Source organism: Corvus kubaryi, unplaced genomic scaffold, assembly GCF_017639235.1.
Source record: "Corvus kubaryi isolate FWS band 111438036 unplaced genomic scaffold, C.kubaryi_AGA036_p1.0 37385, whole genome shotgun sequence".
Taxonomy (NCBI): Eukaryota; Metazoa; Chordata; class Aves; order Passeriformes; family Corvidae; genus Corvus; species Corvus kubaryi.
Window position 1 is genome coordinate 17,051,428 of NW_024581127.1, and position 17,950 is coordinate 17,069,377.

The window sequence follows — 17,950 nt, forward strand, 5'->3', positions numbered from 1 at the left end:
TTAAGGCAGAAGGTTGTATGATTTACTCTCTAAATTCTACTTTTCAGTCAACCTTTCTATTATCTCAGAAAGGAACCAAATCTGACATACAACACCCAGTTTTTCTGAGAATGATCCATTTGTGGCACTGTCAAACAGCAGGCTGGGTAGAAGGATGGTTTCTACTGGGGAGGATATCAGGCATCTACCAAGAATAATTAGTGAATGGGGGTTTGGATCGCCAGAAAGGATTCAGAGTGCTGATGAAGGAAGTGCTCATGACCACTCTAGGTTTACTATGAGGCACTATATACCACTCAGAACTCTCCTAGTATGTAGTTCTCAAAGCTTTTTTGCTAAGAGAGGAATTGAGAAAAAACAAAGTCCCTGCTATGGGATGGCTCTCTCCAAGGGCTGTTTGTCGTTAGGACTGTAACAAAGATGTCTTCTCTGCTGCTTTCAGAGAAGGAGGGAAAAACCCAAACCTTTAATTGAAGCAAATAGTTTTAGAGCTCTACTTGGAAAAATAATAGAGATTTGTGAATGAATTTTAGTATCAGCCATTTGTACTAGTATTTGGTATATCCACTCATATCTAAATCCCTTTCTCCTTATTTGAATTCCCCTTCCAACCTTTGTCAAAAAGTGGGCCAAGAAAAGGTGTCTGACTGAAGTCTACATCATTATTGGCAGGAGTACACAGCAAAACATTTTGTGATACAGAAGCCTTTAGACAGCAGCCAAGAAGCAAACTTTAGTAATTCATAGTACTTTCATAGCTAACTGCACAGTGAAACTATAGTGACCAACCTCTTTAAACACATGGATTTATTTAATAAGGGCAACTATTTTAATCCATTCCACTTAAATAGAATTATACATCTTGGAAAGGACACAAAAAGCACTTCAAAGGCACATTAAACTCAGGAAATTATGACTTCCTCTTCAGTTTAACTTTTATATTAAAATGCAGAATATTTCTGTTTCCACTGATTACACAGGACCTTTATTGAATGGTAATATCACTTATAAAACAATGCATTAATTACTATTTTCCATATGACAGGAACTCACTGATTTTCTGGATATTATTTTTAAAAAATGGATCACTTAAATAGGTTGGTCTGCAAGCAGTGAAAAACTTACTTTCCCCATCAGCCTGTATATGCAAATTAGGAGAGATTCAATAATGACGACTTCTGCAATCTTTCCCCAAAGAGGCATCCATAAGATCTCTCTCCAGGGATCTGTTTTCAAAACAGTTTTAGAAACTAAATAGCTTTCATTTCCTACTGCTCTGTCAAATTTGATCTGATTTTAAAAAAATATTGAGAAGAGAGAGACCTGACTGAAAACACACTCACATTAATCCTTTGAGAACCTGGATTAAAAATAGCATTACTGGATAAGGGGCTCTATTCTGATTCTTAGTAAAATTTTGCTTAAGATAAAGTTGAAGATACTAGCTTTTCCCAGCAATGTTTTTTCTAGGCCTCTTTTATTTTTACATTCAAGATAATGTTGAAACTGAGAACCAGTTTCTGTGTCGTCTGTTTTCTGTGACTGAATTCTTAGAGGTGTTAGTTTGATAAAAAATACATGTGATGTTATCATCTAACAAGTAAGTTAACATGTTAACAAGTAAGTTAACATAGTGCTAATAAGACACAGAAATACAAATTCTCTTTTACTGTTTCCCTGCCCTCCTCTTTACCCACATCCTATCCCACTCCTCCCTTGGTGATAAATGTAGCAGTGAGAGTCAGTGTCTACTAACATATAACAACAAAGAGAGCTAAAAGAGGGTAAGAAAAAAGCTTTCAGGTTACCACTGTGTTCAGTCTTTTGTGATTGTGTGTCCAGTCAAGGCCACTATGGCTCTCCCTCAGCTTTGTTTTGTGCTTCTCCATCTGTTGATCCAAACACTCCTTTGTATTTTTCCTTGTAACTTCTCTGAGAAGTACACTCTATTTTTCAGTGGTAAAGGTCTACTTCTCCTATGAACCAGTTCTTAGTTTTCCCTCTGGATTGTGGCTAAACTACAAGTCTTCGTTTACTTTTGAGTGCATTAATTCCATAGATAAGTTATTGACAGAATATGTATTGCAAAAAACTTCATAAAGAAACAATACCTTCCTTTTATGAAATAGATTTCAGGCCATTATAGGTAAGGGAAAAGGAGTGAGGCTATACTCAGAAAAATTTGCTCTAGAGCCATTTTCTGAGCACTACAGCTCTAGCAACAGAGCAGGCCTTTGCATGTTTTTGAAAATCTGTTTAAAAAGCAAAAATATTCATTTTTAGCCTTATAAATTGGTGATTTAACACAAAAATCATTTCGCCTGGGTTCCAGGAATATTCCCCTGTTTTGTGGATTGTTTAAAATGACATCTCATGGGTACTTTTTGGTGAAATGCACTGTAGTGAAAAGAATAATAAAAATTATTTTGCTAAGTTCTGTGCAAGGACTTAATTGAAAGAGAAAATTCTGTATATATTCTCAGGCCCGCATGTACCCTAGAGCTTCCAGTTCTGGATATTTGTTTAGACACCTACCAATTAGATGTCAGAGCAAAATTTGGATAAGTACTGTTGTCATCAGTGTAGATTGCCATTTCTATGGAAAGGAAAGGTCCCTTAGCCTGGACCACTGGTAGATGAGGTTCCCCTGGGACACGTGAAATGCTGCAGCAAATAGTTTAGATGCAGCCGCACAGAGCACATTTACACAGCCTCTAAATGAGTACAAAAGATGCTTTAGAATTGAATTCCATTTTATCAGTAATGATGATCTATGTCACGGAACAGCCAAGTGTTGTATGAAATGCATATGTAGTACCTGTATTTGTTGATCCAGAGATGAAGAAAAAACCTATGGGTGTTCATTACAGTATGATGACTGAGCTTAACCAGATTACTGAAAAAATCCTTGAAATATCTGAATGTTTAGTAACCAAAACTAGGCTTCAAATGGATATTCTTTTCCACTCAGTAATGAATCAAGTGTCTGTTTCCCAGAGGAATATAGGTTATTTGTGTGAATATATATGAGAAGAGGGGCAGAGCACTGACTGCAGAATTTAAATTTTCCAAACAAAAAAGCGATTATATGATATATGGATGTATTAAATCTTTGGTATGCTTTTGCTGGTAATAAGTTTTAAGTCAATCAGTAAGTAAGAGCTTGTTATTTAAAACAAAATTTGATGAGTCAAGTATTTGTACAGTGGGCTGTTGGAACCCTGGGTTCTGGGAATTTCAGCCTTTCAGTGCTGAGAGGCAGTGATCCTCAGAAGTACACTGTATTTGATCCAAAACCCTGGGAAAAGCTTCCTAAATTGTGTGATAACACCGAGGTAGTTGCTTTGTAATTAAAAGTTATATCACTGGGTGAAATATGTGGAAATGTAGAAAATTAGGTTTAGGGGATATAGGTTATAATAGGTTACAATATGGAGGATTTTGGGTGCGGATTTATGTCTTCTTTCTCCTTCTTCTTCATAAATCTAGGCGTTATGGTATTGGTCCAGAAGTCCCGCACTGCAGGACATGAAAAGTTAGTAATTGGGCTATAAGTAAAAACATATTACTTGGTATTTCATAATTGGTTGATCTGGACTTTAAAAGGCCTTGAAAGTTAGAACTTGGGGCCATTTTCCACCCTGCCAACTAGAAAGCACAACCTGTGCAGCTGTGCTAAAGATAAGAAATAATAAACATCAGTAAAGAAGAAAAGCCTGGCGTCTCCTGAGTTCTAATCCAAACTCTGAGTAAAAGAACTCGAAATTCAGAAACAGAGAAAATTAATAGTGGACCAACCAAGAAGCTAGAAAAGTTTCTCCTTTTACCTCTCAAAACCAAGCCCTACCTGTGTGATTAGCTGCTTTTACCCTCCAGTCTCCCAAAACCTTCCATCTGAAACCTGTCCTTTTCTGTCTTCCCCTTTTTACTCTTTGTCTGCACTGTTTATCCGTCAACTGGCTGACAGTGTCTTTACATCCAAAATGCAAAGCAGACAGATGGCCGTCTCAGGAAAGAACATGACAAAGAGCACCAGCATCAGCGGGGAGATGTACACGCTGGAGAAGAACGACGGCAGCCAGTCGGACACAGCGGTGGGCACTGTTGGTGGTGGCAGCAAAAAGAGGCGCTCCAGCATTGGTGCAAAGATGGTCGCCATCGTGGGGCTATCAAGAAAAAGCCGTAGCACATCACAACTCAGCCAGACTGGTAGGAACTAGATTTTTTTCTCTCTCACATTACCATTTAAATGTACATAATATTTATGTATTACAGTTTAATCATTTGAAGATCCTGTTGAAGTTGCGTCATCAACGATATTCTGTGGAATGAAGAAAATGGTCAATTATCTTTTTTCTGTGAACATTTACTAAACTTTTTTTTTTTAAGCAAAGATCCTTTTCAGGTTGTACTGATGCTTTTCTTTTCTGCTTACTGGAACCTGCTTAATACATTAATTCCTTACTTTTCAGCTTTTCAGGAATGGACATGAGCCATACTTGCATTTGTGGGGAGTCCTTACAGCAGTTTGTGAAAGGTTGCTGAAATGTTGCAAGATACCTTTGCTTTTGTCACAGACAGTGTTTGCATATTTCATCATGAGGTTTTTTCACCTTTGAACATGCGACCTTATTTTGAAACAAAACAATTTTCCTGAACAAAATTATATGTTATATTGCTTCAGTGCAAATGTTTTATTGCTTTCTAATTAATTTCTTTTCAGCCTAGAAGCATAATCGCCATCAGTAGAAATTTTCCTCATTTCTGTTTCTCTCAGTTCAGATTGGATACTGAAATGTGCTACCAAGGAAAATTGAGAGTTTTTCTGCTTTGATGCCTAAAGCGTTTAAAATCTTACACATTTTTTTTCCTATTTCTTCCTATTGTGGGGAAAATCCATATAATGCACTCTGAAAAGCTCAATGTCAAATAATGAAACTGAACAGGACAAGTGTATTTTACATGGAAAAAGTTACTTGTATTTGAATAACATTCATATAAAAGAAGTGTTGGAGAAATTTATATAAGTATGCATATATGTAATATATTTCAAGGTGTGTACAGAAGATATATTGTATGCTCAGTATTCAAGAAAAACTGTTGAAGTTTACAGTGCCCTGCTGTGTGAGGTCCCATCTGAAGGTCTCCATTGTGCTAACCACCATTCAAACACAGATAAGAGATTTTTTCAGTTCTCTCCAAACCCAAGTGATAAGAGTTTTAATGTACAACAAAATGGAGCAAAACAATGATTTGCACAGTCAGAAACTGTGGTAAATTTTTAAGTAAACTTTGGGGGATGGGTGGGACTAAAGTACTGTAAAGAGTAGAACTAAAAAAAAAAAGAAAAGGAGGGGTAAGTGCAGAAGAGGGCAGGGAGCCTGACTGTGTGACTTCTTGAATGCAGTATGAAACAGGAGGGAGTGAAAAAGAGGGGAAAGAACGTATACAGTGGAAGCTCTGAATATCATGCAGACCCTGGTGACTCTGTCAGTAGGCCAGTCTTTGCAGCAGTCTTATGTTTTACCAGCTCACTTGCAGGTTATGGAAATGGCAGGTTTGTGTACATTTCTATTTTCTTTGAAATGAATGACAGATAAAAGATGAAGTCATCTTTAGACAAATCTGGGAAGTGTCTGGTTAGGCAAGGAAAAGAATTAATCACTTGCTCATCTAGAAATCTATATTTTTGTCTTGTGATAGTACAGAGCTCGGTAAGATGCATTTGAATATCAAGTCATTTACAATGCACTACACTACTTTTTGTGATCTAATCTGGTCTCTCTTGCCATAAGAGCTATCAAAGGAAGGATGTCAGCTCTTTGTACATTGCTCAATTATGTCTCAGCACTAGAGAGAATCTGTATTGTGTGTCTGGTCTAGATTTGATTTAAATACCATGCTGTCTTTGTTATTTGGGACTTTCAAGTTGAAGTTTTTCTCTCTGTTATATCCAATCAGTTGCCCAATGACTGATCAGATGCTCAAGTCAGGGACAAATGTGAAATATAATTCTCTCAAGGAGTACTGGAAGTCTTTAGACCCACTGACTGTGACTAGGGTGTTCTGACAAACTCTTAGTGAGGAGCTGTAACTCAGTGCTGTTAAAAGAGCAGCAGGAGCCAGGGGAGCCTGCACGGCTCTGTCAGCCCCTCTCCCTCAGATGCTCCCTGGGACAGGCCTGTGCTCAGGGCTGGCCTGTGCCTGCCCTGATAACAGCAGCCAGTGCAGCTCCTGCTGCCATCTCCCGAAGAAGCCCCTCGTGTTGGTTGGATACAGGGATACAGGTAAGGCTTGAGGGTTGTTTTGTAGAGCAGGTACCACACACCAGCTCCTGCTGCTCTATTTAACAAGCATCTCCAAGGGGCCCTGTCTGGTGGCTACATGTGGCTGCTCCTACAACACAGGCACAAGAATTGTTTAAATAGGTGGGTCATACAGGCATTGCTGGTTGTGGTGAACAGGCCTGTGGCCACATGTCAGCCCCTGGATGAGGTGTGTGCATGGTGCTGTGTCTGCTGTAGGGTGGGTGAGGGTGAGATCACACCATGAAGAGATATCTAGCATGTCTTCAGATCCTTCACAATGAGAATGGTGAGACACCTGAACATGTTGCCGAGAGAAGTTGTGGATGCCCCATCCCTGGAAATTACCACGGCCTGGCTGGATGGGGCTCTGAGCAACCTGGTCAAGTGGAGGGTGTCCCTGCCCATGGCAGGGGGGGTGTAGGTGGATGGTCTTTAAGGTTCCTTCCAACCCAAACCATTCTGTTTCCATCCATTGGTACATCTTACAGAAAATGTTGGACACCGGCATTGTACATTAATGCCAAAGGAATAAAACTTGCAATTAAGGTATTTAATGGATTTATGAATTTCTCTGGTTTGTCTCATCATGTTCCTTTTCTCAGGTGGTAGGTGCCTGCACAAGGAATCATGTATTGGTACAGTCTGGAATCAAAAAACTAATTTCCTGTAGGCATACTGTAAGTATAATTTTCTGGAACTGAGAGGCAGGAAATACTCAGGTGTCAGGGTACTGGTACCATGTAGAAACTGGTCAAAGTATAAAAGTTTCTTAGATACTTTCTGAAGATATTACATCATTCAATGGGCTGGCTAAGTGTCTCCTTACATATCAGGCTTGAAAAAGCATACCAGTATCAGAAGATAACACTACTTCTGTAGGAAGTTGTGTGCTCCTATGGGAATCAGTGTAGAAATGCCTATGTCTCTGAAACGGTTTTTAATTATTTTGTAAAGTATAATTTTACTTTAGTGGTTTTCTTCGTTCATATTTTATAATGAAATCTATGCCAGAAGTTTTTTTGAAAGTAGGTAATCATAACTGTTTTCAGGACTGTGTATCAGGCTTACAATACATGGCTTATATGGTCATTTTTAATGTCCTTTCAAATTATTTATATTATTTCTTTTTATTTTCCATATTGCTAAGAAGCTGACACTCAAAACAGACACAGAAATGTACTTTTTATTCGGGTCTGTAGTCCTTTTCAGGTGGGAACAGCTGTTTTATGGGTAAAGAGCATGACATAAAAGTAATTTTACTTAAGGTAGCTTTTACTTTAGATAAGACTTTAGTAAATGACAAGATACTGAAGACTAGAGTAGCAACATAAATTAGAATTTGTTTTACTTCTGGTTCCTGTACCTTTCTACAAAAAATAGCTAAAGTTATACTCCATATTCTTGATTCAAGCAATCATTCCTAGAAGCTAACATTTGATGGGTTAGAAGGAGTTTATGTTGTAACCTTCAGGTCCTGATTCCACAGGCATTTTCTAGTGGAAAAAATGGCTTTCTTTATAGAGGAAAATGGAATGCAAAGTGCAATTCTTGACAGTGTTGTCTTAGCTATTCATATCTGGAATGAAATTGTTTTCCTGCTGATCAGCCCTTAGGGAACTGATGATCAGACTTCTATAGAAATGCAGACCTAATTATCAGTTATATTTCATTAATGAGTAAAATCTTTGCTGTCTTCTTCTTATGCAATCTTAGGTGTCCCTTTCAATTTACACACACAGTCTCTGGCAGGCAGATACCTTCACCTCCCTTCACTTCACTTCCCTTATTTAGCTGACATTTCTCTTCTAGCGAGGTCAGTGTTTTGTCTTTTCTTTTGTTGGCCAAGACCTGTTGTGTTTGTAGGCTGATTATATCCAAGAGTCAAAGCAGTTTAATGTATGTTTTCAGATTCTGGGGCACTTCATGGGTCATACATACTAAAACATCATATATGAATGTTCAGTCACCAGTACAGGGTCCAGCACGCTCTTAGAGACTGAGTCCTGTGATGTCTTTGGGTATGTGATTACAATAGATGGAATCTATTAAAAGAGATTACAGAAGGAAGTAACAGCATGACTTGAGAGTGACCAGTGCAGCAATGCCTGCAGAGAGGTGTAACCATGTTTGGATAGAAATCAGTGCCGCTGTGTGTCTGTGAAGAGTGCTGCTCCAAGGTGCCACACTCTGGAGGGCCCTGCACACATAAACGTAGCAGGTGGTGCTGGGGGGCAACCGATGCTGCCTGAACTGCACTTGCTTTGTTAAAACATGTTGCCCCATGTCACCTAAGAACTCTTGCTAAGATGCCATATGTGGCATGAAGTTATAGGGCTGTAAAAGTGGAATTTTGAGACAGTGTTATGAGATCTTTTGACATCCTTCACAATTTTGCTGGGGTTAAACTTCGCCATACATTACTGAAGCTACAGTTCTCTGTAGGAAAAGTACAAACATCAGCTGATTCAGTACCAACAAAATGATGATTACTATTGTGTGAATTCAATAGTTTTCATCAAAAAAAGGCACTTCCATTTTAACAAATTCGGGAGAGGTCCAAAGTGGAACAAGATTAAAGTATTTAGAAATTTTGATGCTTTGTGGCTACATCTTAGAAGAAATGTAAGAGAAGTAGGTCTCTCAGAGCAAAAAGTTTGAGTGATGTTTTGTTTTATTTTATTTGTATAAGCCAAATTTTGGATTCTATACATTGAAATTGAAGTCTGCAGTGCTGTACTAGTAAGTAGAACAGTCTCAGTTATGTCTGTCAGGAGCCAATGATGCAGCCTGTAGAGCAATTTCTTCAACTTATGGAATAATTGAGGGGAATCTATTGGTAACATTGGTTTTTATGTGGTATAAAACTTCACATTTCTCAATACAAAATTTGATTTATATAAAAACATTCTTCTACTACACATACAGTCAATGTGGTTCCTATTAAAAAGAGGGTGATTAATCACTTGGAATCGTGGTAATTAAAGGAGAAGCTACATTGATTGCCTTTCATTGTCTAAAGTGGGATAGTATATGGTAAGCATACAATTTACTGAATAAAAGTGTATTTGTTTACATAATAGACATAGTTATTTTCTATCCCTAGAACTAATTTATGTGGACAAAATGGCAACTGAAATTATCATTCTCTACTTTTAATTTGGACGTGTATTTTAATTTTTTTTAAAATCATGTATATAGTTCAGGTGATTTGAAACAAGCCATTCCATTTGTTTGGGGGTTTATTTCCTCTCCTATTCCAGAGACAGACTGCTAATGTAATAGATTGCTTTAATGTGTAGTATTACACTTACAGCAGTATTCTTGATGTGTAATCTGATTTACTTTCAAAATTAACACATATTACATTGATAGAAGTATAGGATTAGCAGTTGACAAGAGATTAAGGCAAATTTATCTTATTCATTAGTTGATAATTGTGAACTGAATCCTTTACCAAAGAGAAAGCACCATTATAATAAATACATTACCAAGAGCATTAATCAGCTTTTACTAAATAAACTCTGAAAAGTATGCTAATAAATAAATAGACTCTAATTACAAACTAAAAAGCCTTTTAAATGTCATTAAATTGTTTTTAAATTGTTTTCCTCCATATGTAGGAAAATACTAGGAAAGAAGATATGGCAGTACAAATTTATGCAGCTTTCCTCAACAGATTTTTTGTAGAGGAAGTAGGTGCATATTCACAAAGCTTTTCTGAGAGATGGATGCAGTGAAAACAAACACAGAGCTGAGATGCCAGAACTGAACTCCAGCCAATGCTATCTATGATTTTGTACAAGTCCTCTGGAAGACATTTCTCACACACAAAGTGTGGGAGACACCTTATGCCATATATAAGGAGAAATTCCAGGCAGATGAGAAGGAAGCCCTGTGGTAAGACTAGGGAGTAAGAATAAAAGGCTTAATTTTAGGGGAAAAAGGTGCAGACCATGTACACTAACTGAGCCGTACTGCCTCAGTCACAAATAACTCATCAAACTTTTCTGTAATATAGTTATCAACTCTGTGAGGTGTACACCTGTAAGATTTCCATCTGCCTGTGGTAGAAGTAAAACTAACCCTGGCTGTAGGCATTTATGATATTAAAAATCTATACTTATCATTCAAAAAATTATTTTCTGTTTCTTTACTTAAAAAGAAAGTTTCTTTTATTAGTACTTGAACTCATTAATAAGGGGAAAAAAAGGAGAAAGTTCTAAGTGAGATCAGAACATTTAGCTTGACCTTCCACAAGATTTTTTTCTTTCCATAATTAGAGGTAAAAATAGAGAGAAATGTAGGGTGATCTTTCTTGGTAAGAATACTGCTAAACTATTTTTCCTTTTCAGAGCAGAAGAATTCTCATAAGATCCCTGCTAAAAAAAAATATGCATCTCATAAAAAAACCCAAACTATAAAGCTGTTTTATTTCTGTTTTTGCAGTAAACAAGATCTGAGGTTTTTTGTGTTGTTACATAAGGAAAAATTTAGGCTTTCCTTAAGAAAGTTTCCATTTAAAAGCTCCTTTTGGGATTTTATAATCCCTTAGTTAACATGTGATGTAATAGATGAGAATTTCTTGTTCATTATTCTTTGAAAGAGGGCTCTGATTTCATTATACTGAAACTTGAGAGTGAAAAGAAGAACTTTATAGGGCGTTCTCATACCTTGGCGATTATTCAGTTTTCACTTTCCCTGCAATGTCTGGGATACTTACCTGTAGTTACAGTTCTGTGTATAAATGTAGTTTATACTTCAAGGAAGAAAATTCAGTTGGGTTTTTTTCTCAGTTTAAATAATTTTTCTAGTTTTGTCAATTTCGTACACAGTCACCTCAATGAATACTCTTTGTTTTGTTCTAGAAGGACAATATTCTATCCATTGCTCTGTGAACCATCATCACTACATAACACTGTGCTGTGAAGGGAAATTTACTTCAGATCTCCAAAGGCCAGCAGGAAGAGGGCTGGAGTACTTTGCTGTTGAACAGTAATCAGAGACATGGTTTGCGCACCAAAAATAAACAAATATTACAGTTATATTTACAGATTCATTAAGGCTGCATCTTTTTTTAATTTAACATTTCATCATAATACAGGATTTCTTTCCTTGTACTTAAATGGAATGCAGTATCAAATGCCTTTTGGCAAGTTGCATCTTAATATTGAATTTATGTCTTTAACACTACGCATGCTATCAATAATACTATTAATAACCCTTTGATGAATGGAATTCTCTTTCTAAGGATAGAAGTGAATGCACAGAATAATTGCCAGAAAGTAAAAGATCATGAAAAGGTGGTAAAAGAGGCATGCTGTGCAGACTAATTCAAAACAGCTCTCTGGCCTTGACTGGTATCCCAGTTACCTGGATGTTGCTGTCTTAAAGGAGTTCAGTTTGACTGCACTCTCCTGTTGCCCATTTAAGCTGGCTGCTGTGTCTGCATTATAAATATGAGCAATCCATGGTCTCCGTAGCATAAAACAGGGAGGGAAAAGTTACAGAACTTCTGCTTTTAAACACCACACAGGATGTACAGCTCGTGGGAAATCATGCAGGTGCCGAGAATACAGCTGTGCTCTTCATACTTCCAGGCATTTTCCTGCTATGAATTGCTGTGCATCTCCAGACTCTTTAGGCTGGAGTGGTCTTCCATGGAACAAGTGTGATGATGCTATCACCCAAAACTTACATGTGCCAGTAACAGTAAACTCTTAGCAGAGAACTCTTACAGGAGTAATTATATTAACAGAGTAACTTGAAATTAGTTAGGTGTACCATTGATGAATCCCCAAAAATACACAAGCAACCATTTGATTGGGACGCTGAACCATCTGCTCACAATCAAGTTACCCTACTAGCCTACCCTCTTATCCATGCTTTATTTGTCATACTGGATCATCCTTTTCCTTTTTTTTGAGTGCTAGCAAAAACTTAAATTTGCAAAATAGTGCATCTCAGGTATGTGCTGGATGGTGTATACCAGGTACTCTCCAAGAAACTGGGAAACTTTTTATTTTCCTTCAGAAAGGGAGGTGCTCTGAACACAGATCTCCAATCACAGATACATCTTGGTTAGTTGCAACCTGAGAGAGACATTTGGTGTCTGCTTCTCTAGCGACATAATAAAAGAAAGCAGCAGTCAAAACGACATTTCTTGAGCCAGGTTCTGCAGCTGCATTTTTTAAAGCTTCCAGATTGTCCCTGAGGCAGAATGTGCAGGACCTCTGTTTTCTGAACGCTGATGTATAGGATAGGTCCCTGCCATCTCCATGGTGGCAAGTCAGTTGTTTCTCAAATTGTACAGAATCAAAATTTGAAGGAAAATTAGTATAAAAACACTGAATTTGAGGAACTTATGTACCACAGGGGCTATGATCAGGATTTTCCAGTTTTATTACTTTGGAATGAGATGACAGATTCCTGTGCATTTTAGGGACTTGTATCCAATATTAAACTGCTTTTCATTCATATGTGACCTTGCAGTCTGTGTAGAGAAGTGAGACAAACACAGGGAAGGATAAGAAAAGAGCAGGAAAGAGACATTATGTGGGACCAGCAGAAGTCAATGGAGTGCCATAATATAAACCTAAAACTTGTCAATACTCTACTTTCTATTTTAGCACAACAAAAAGGATTTTGGGAAATTATTTTTTCTGTCCTTCTGGATTGTACATTGTGCTTATTAATTGTGCTATTGGAGAACTCCAGGTTAAAGTTTTAATTTTTTTGAAGTTTGAGAAAGTAAAACACATCCTTACACTTTACAAATACTTAATGCTTTGGCAATGGATAGTAAGGAAATGGATAGATTAAAGACATCCCAAAGTGCATCTAAATTAAGTAGAAACATGAGAATCTAGCTCAAAGAGTGCAATGGTGAGCTGTGTATTTTTGAAACAGTATTTTATATTTTGGTAGTTTACAACTGAGGAATTCCTCCAAGTTTTGTCTTAAATGTCAGTACAGGTTTTATTATTGCCCTTTGAGTATTGCTTGAACAACATGATAGGATTTTCTCTAATACTGTTAGGCATATGTGAGTTCAGTTGAACTCTCTTTGCCTGCTCAGGGGGTATATTAAGAAGCAAAAAAATGTCCCTGAGAACATTTCATAGAAGGATGAAAACATTAAAGTTGTTTGCAAACAGTGTATCTAGGAAAAGGTGAATTGCCCCATAACAAATGCAAAAAAATACCTTTTGCCTCATCACCTAAATAACTTGTGCATGGTTATTTGTGTATCTGTATAAGATAAAAAGATGCTTTGGGCGATACTTTTTTAGCAGTCTTACATTTTTTTTGTAAAGTAATCAAAACATTGTTTCCTTAACAGTGCGAGGGGGGTTGTTCTTCTATACTACTTCTAGGAGTTTTTTCTGTGCTTGCAAGTGTTTGTGTGAATGACTTTCAATTTTTTACTGTCATGATCATTTCATTCCAATATGAAATGTTAAACTAGATACGTTTTCTTATACTAATTAAATCTCTGCTCCAAAAGTTACGATCAGATTTTATTCTTTTTTGTAACTATAGTGCTCTAATATTTTGGGTTTGCCCTTGTCTGGTTAGAATGTGGTGCCAGCAAAAATTATTTTTAGCTCAGTCTATGAAACCATGTTGAGACTTAATTGAAAATATTCACAGTAATAAGTACTGTTCTTGTAACTATTTGCTGCAGTAAGACCTGTCAAGAACAAATTTGTACTGTGAAGGAAAAATTACTTCCCTCTGATTAACTAAATTAATTAATAGTTACCAGCATTACTGACTTTTTAATGAGGTGGATATCTTAAATATATTTGAAAATTTAAAATTAATGCAATATTTTGTGTATAACGCGCGGTGTTAAGGCACTGCCAATTTAACTATTTATGTAGAAAAGATAACATAGTAACACCTTAAAAAAATAAAACTGAGTTCTATAGAAACTCTATTTTAGATATTCTAAAATTTGTAAATTACATGTTCTAGCAAGGCAATGCTCTACTTTTTTTTTTTTTTTAATACAGCATAGAAATATGCTAGGATATATGAACATCAGAAAAATACCATTGAATTTGAAGGTCTAGTGAGAAGCATTGCCTGCTTCACCAAAACATTCTTTTTCTTGAACAGGACAAAGCATTTCTCCCTGCTACCAGCTATATCTCCTTGTTCTGTCAATCTTTCTCAGTTGCTATGTCCTCTTGTTTCAGTAGTAATGCTGACCTCCCTGCTGTTCTTGGACCTATCTACAGAGGAAGCGTTTGGTCCATTCCTTGGTCAAGTTTGTAGGCAACTGAAAACTTTCTGGTCCTAATCTCTGCATACCATGAGTTGCATTAGTGACTGAAAATTGAGCTCCTGTCTAGAGGATGCAAATAAAATTAGTTTGTATGAATCTGGGTAACTTGAAGGAAGAAAAAGGTTTGGGCAGACTTTTTGTTGTTTGCTGCTTTAAAGAAATTTTGATTTTATTTCTGAATTTTATTATTATTTATGTATGTTGGAAATTAGCTAAGTATAGTGATTACTAATAAGCATATGAGTAGCTCCACTGAAGTCCAGTAGTTCACTTGAGGAGTTCTGATGCCCACAAAGTGGGGGAAGACATGTGAATCCACTTTTCACGAAAAAGCAACCCTGTTTCCTCTTCTGCTCTCTTTCTTTGGTAAGACCACTAAGGGACGAGAACTAGATGAATCTTCTTCATGTCTGTCACTTGTGCCATTGCTACGGTTTGTGGTTTAATTTGACCACCTTATCAATAGCCAAAGTCATGCCTTCATCAGGAAAAGGACAGAAATGCCAGGAAGCTTAGAAAATTACTTGCAATTAAGTATCTTGCAGCTTACTTGCAGTTAAATAATGCACATAAAAGTCTGGAGAGAACTGTTGCCTGTGCTGTTCCATCTGTGGCTGAAGAGCCATAGGAGTTACCTTCAAGAGCACCACTTCTCAGCAGAGTGCAGGCTGAGACTCCTCGTGTTCTGTTACTGCACTGCTGAAGCCAGGTGCCAGCAGCAGGCACTCATCAGAGGTCAGGCTGCATGCAGGTACACAGATCAGTCACTTCAGCAGCTTTCGTATGAAGAAGTCTATGTGCTCAGTGCTCAGTAGAAGTCATTAACTTGCATGCCTTTTGCTATTCCATGTAAGCAAATGCTTTAATGCAGTGTGTTGGCTGGTTATGTGAATTGTTGAACAGAACCCTACTGGGAAAAGAATTCTTTGCGATTTTGAAAGGAATTTTTTTCAGATGGTTTGAGGTGGATCCTGGATTTTACAACCATGCTTGTCTCTTCTCAGCGGGGCGATGAATCTAAGCATGTGTCAGTTTTGTCCAAGTTGCATATTCTGAGCTCTTCAGGATTAAGAAAGAAAATTTTTGCCATTTGATTTGACCTGACCTTAGTGTCATCCTATACTCATCTGGAATTTGAAGATACGCAGTGTATGTGGAAAGGAACCTGAAGGTCTCCTTCTGGAAAGACCTCTAAAGCTCTCTCAGTCTTATGATCATTTAAGGTTATATCTATAAGGATAAATAAAATGATTGCAGTCTCTGGTACTTTAAATATAGCCTGAGAAAATTAGTTTTGTGCAGTCACCACTACATGATGGAGGATTTATTTGTCTGTGTGCACCGTCCATAACTCCTTACAATTTTATAATGCCTTGGTTAATTTCATCTACATGTGAATAAGTAGACCACAAAAATAATTAAATGCAGGAAGATAAGGTAGATGGCAGATCAATGTACTTATAATACATACCTGCATATAAATCCTATTGCAGCCTCTATTTCCACATTTGTTATTCTGATTTATAGCTTTGTGTTCCCTAACTTTTTTCTTTTACTTATATATGGCTGTGTGTGTGTGTGTGTGTGTGTGTGGACAGGATAGAAGTGGTTGAAAGCACAGTCAGTTACAACACAGGTAAAACTCATTAAAATCCTTGAACTTATTTTCCATTTAAATTTTTGGCATATCACCAAGAATTCTGTTTTCATATGAAAATACTTTGTAGGTGGTTAGTTAGCCATTTTTAGCTAATTTAAGTTCCTTCCCTTTAGGAGAGTTAACTGCATTTTCCAGTTCCACCTTCAGCCCTTTTTTCCTCCATCTCTCATCCTGAGTTATGGCATGTCTGTCCAGCATCTAAACACCAAAGATGTGAACATATTTGGTTGCTTTTTTGTTTTTAGCACAGAGAGTTTGGATCTCACTAAAAGTAAGTATCCTTGACATGATATCAGATATGAAAACAATGACCTCCTAGGAATTTTCTAGATTTTAGAAAAAAAGACTTGATAATTAAAAATATTAAGAAGAAGCCCTTCTACCAACTGTTCTATGAAAACAGTTCTTTAAGACATGGGTCTTAAATCAGTATGAATGGAACTTACTAATACAGGATAATACTGGTATCAAAGGAAGGTATATCTGACTAGTAAAGGTGTACAGGTCCAGGATGAAGGGCTCAGGGTCTGTGGCTGGTAGCAGGGAGCCTGTTGAGACTTTCAACAAAGATGAGCCACAGCCTGAGAGCAGAAGTGATTGGTGAGGATGAACCACAGCAGGAGGTAGCAAGTGGACTGTAATGTGCAAGAAAGTCAAGAGGTGAGGGGAGTATGGAGAAATTCAGCAATTACATCAGTGAAAGAGGGAGAAGAAGGCACACACAGGAGGGGACTAAATGACAGCATGGCTCTGGCTGCACATTAGAGTGTGGGAATCAGGAACAAGGGAGTTAGAGGAAGACTCACAACTGGGGAAAATTATAGCAAAAGAGAAAATCTTTTGTGAAGGAGAATTGTGTAGGACTGCTTGGAGTGACCAGGGCAATCCTGAGAAAGCAGAGTACATGAGCAACTCAGACAGCAATTCCTTTTCTTTCCTCAGTGTTATGCTTTCTTCTTCCCCATTTCTTGTAAGACTTAATTAACTTTCTGCTGTTGTTTGGGCTCAGTAAATATTTATTGTTAATGTATCCCCTTTTTGTTTTAATATTGATTATTAAATAATTCATATTAAAATTAATAATAAAAAATGTCATTTCTAATAAGCAAAAATAGTAATTGAAAATCACTGCCTTGTTGGGGACAGAAAATGAGATTATAGTTTCACAAAGCCATGCTTAATGCATTAAAAAAATAACACAGCTGTGTTAAATTCTCTTTTTATTTTGATTTAAAAGTTCATCTGGATTTTTGTGTCACCTTAACACACGTCTTAAGGTGTCTTTTTCAAGTATCTCTTTTGCTTTTGTAACAAAAAATGAGAGAGAAAATGTCTGATTCTTTTGAAAAAATTTAGATTCAACAGTCTCAAATAAAGCATTCCTGATTTAAATGTTTGAGAGGTACACACTTCTGTCACAGATTTATAACAAACACACATATATACATGTATATGTATTCTCTATATACCTACTTCAAGTTTTTCATTTCTTCCTAACTTCAGTTGTTCTACAAATATTAGAAGCATTGGAAGCTACATCTCTCATCTGAACAATAATATCACATCTTTTACTCAGCATACTGCAGCTCTTGTTCAAACCTCCTAAATCCATGGAGGTCTCTTATCTCCCTCCCACATGCCCTCTTGTGGGAGATGAGCTGTGCAAATGGTGACTGGCAAAGTCCCACCTGA

At 37.1% G+C, this 17,950-nt stretch overlaps 1 protein-coding gene across 47 annotated transcripts in view; it reads left to right on the plus strand.

Annotated features, from left to right (window-relative positions):
• The window catches only part of RIMS2 (regulating synaptic membrane exocytosis 2), a 452,323-nt gene that overhangs the window by 394,093 nt on the left and 40,280 nt on the right, over nt 1-17,950 (plus strand). For 30 of the 47 annotated variants that reach the window (XM_042036188.1, XM_042036189.1, XM_042036190.1 and 27 more), the window contains one exon: nt 3,968-4,209. The exons of 15 other annotated variants lie outside the window; for them this stretch is intronic. In XM_042036188.1, the coding sequence (XP_041892122.1) occupies nt 3,968-4,209 (242 nt within the window). The remainder of the gene's footprint in view (nt 1-3,967; nt 4,210-17,950) is intronic. 2 more of the 47 variants (XM_042036203.1, XM_042036242.1) reach the window with 1 other exon arrangement.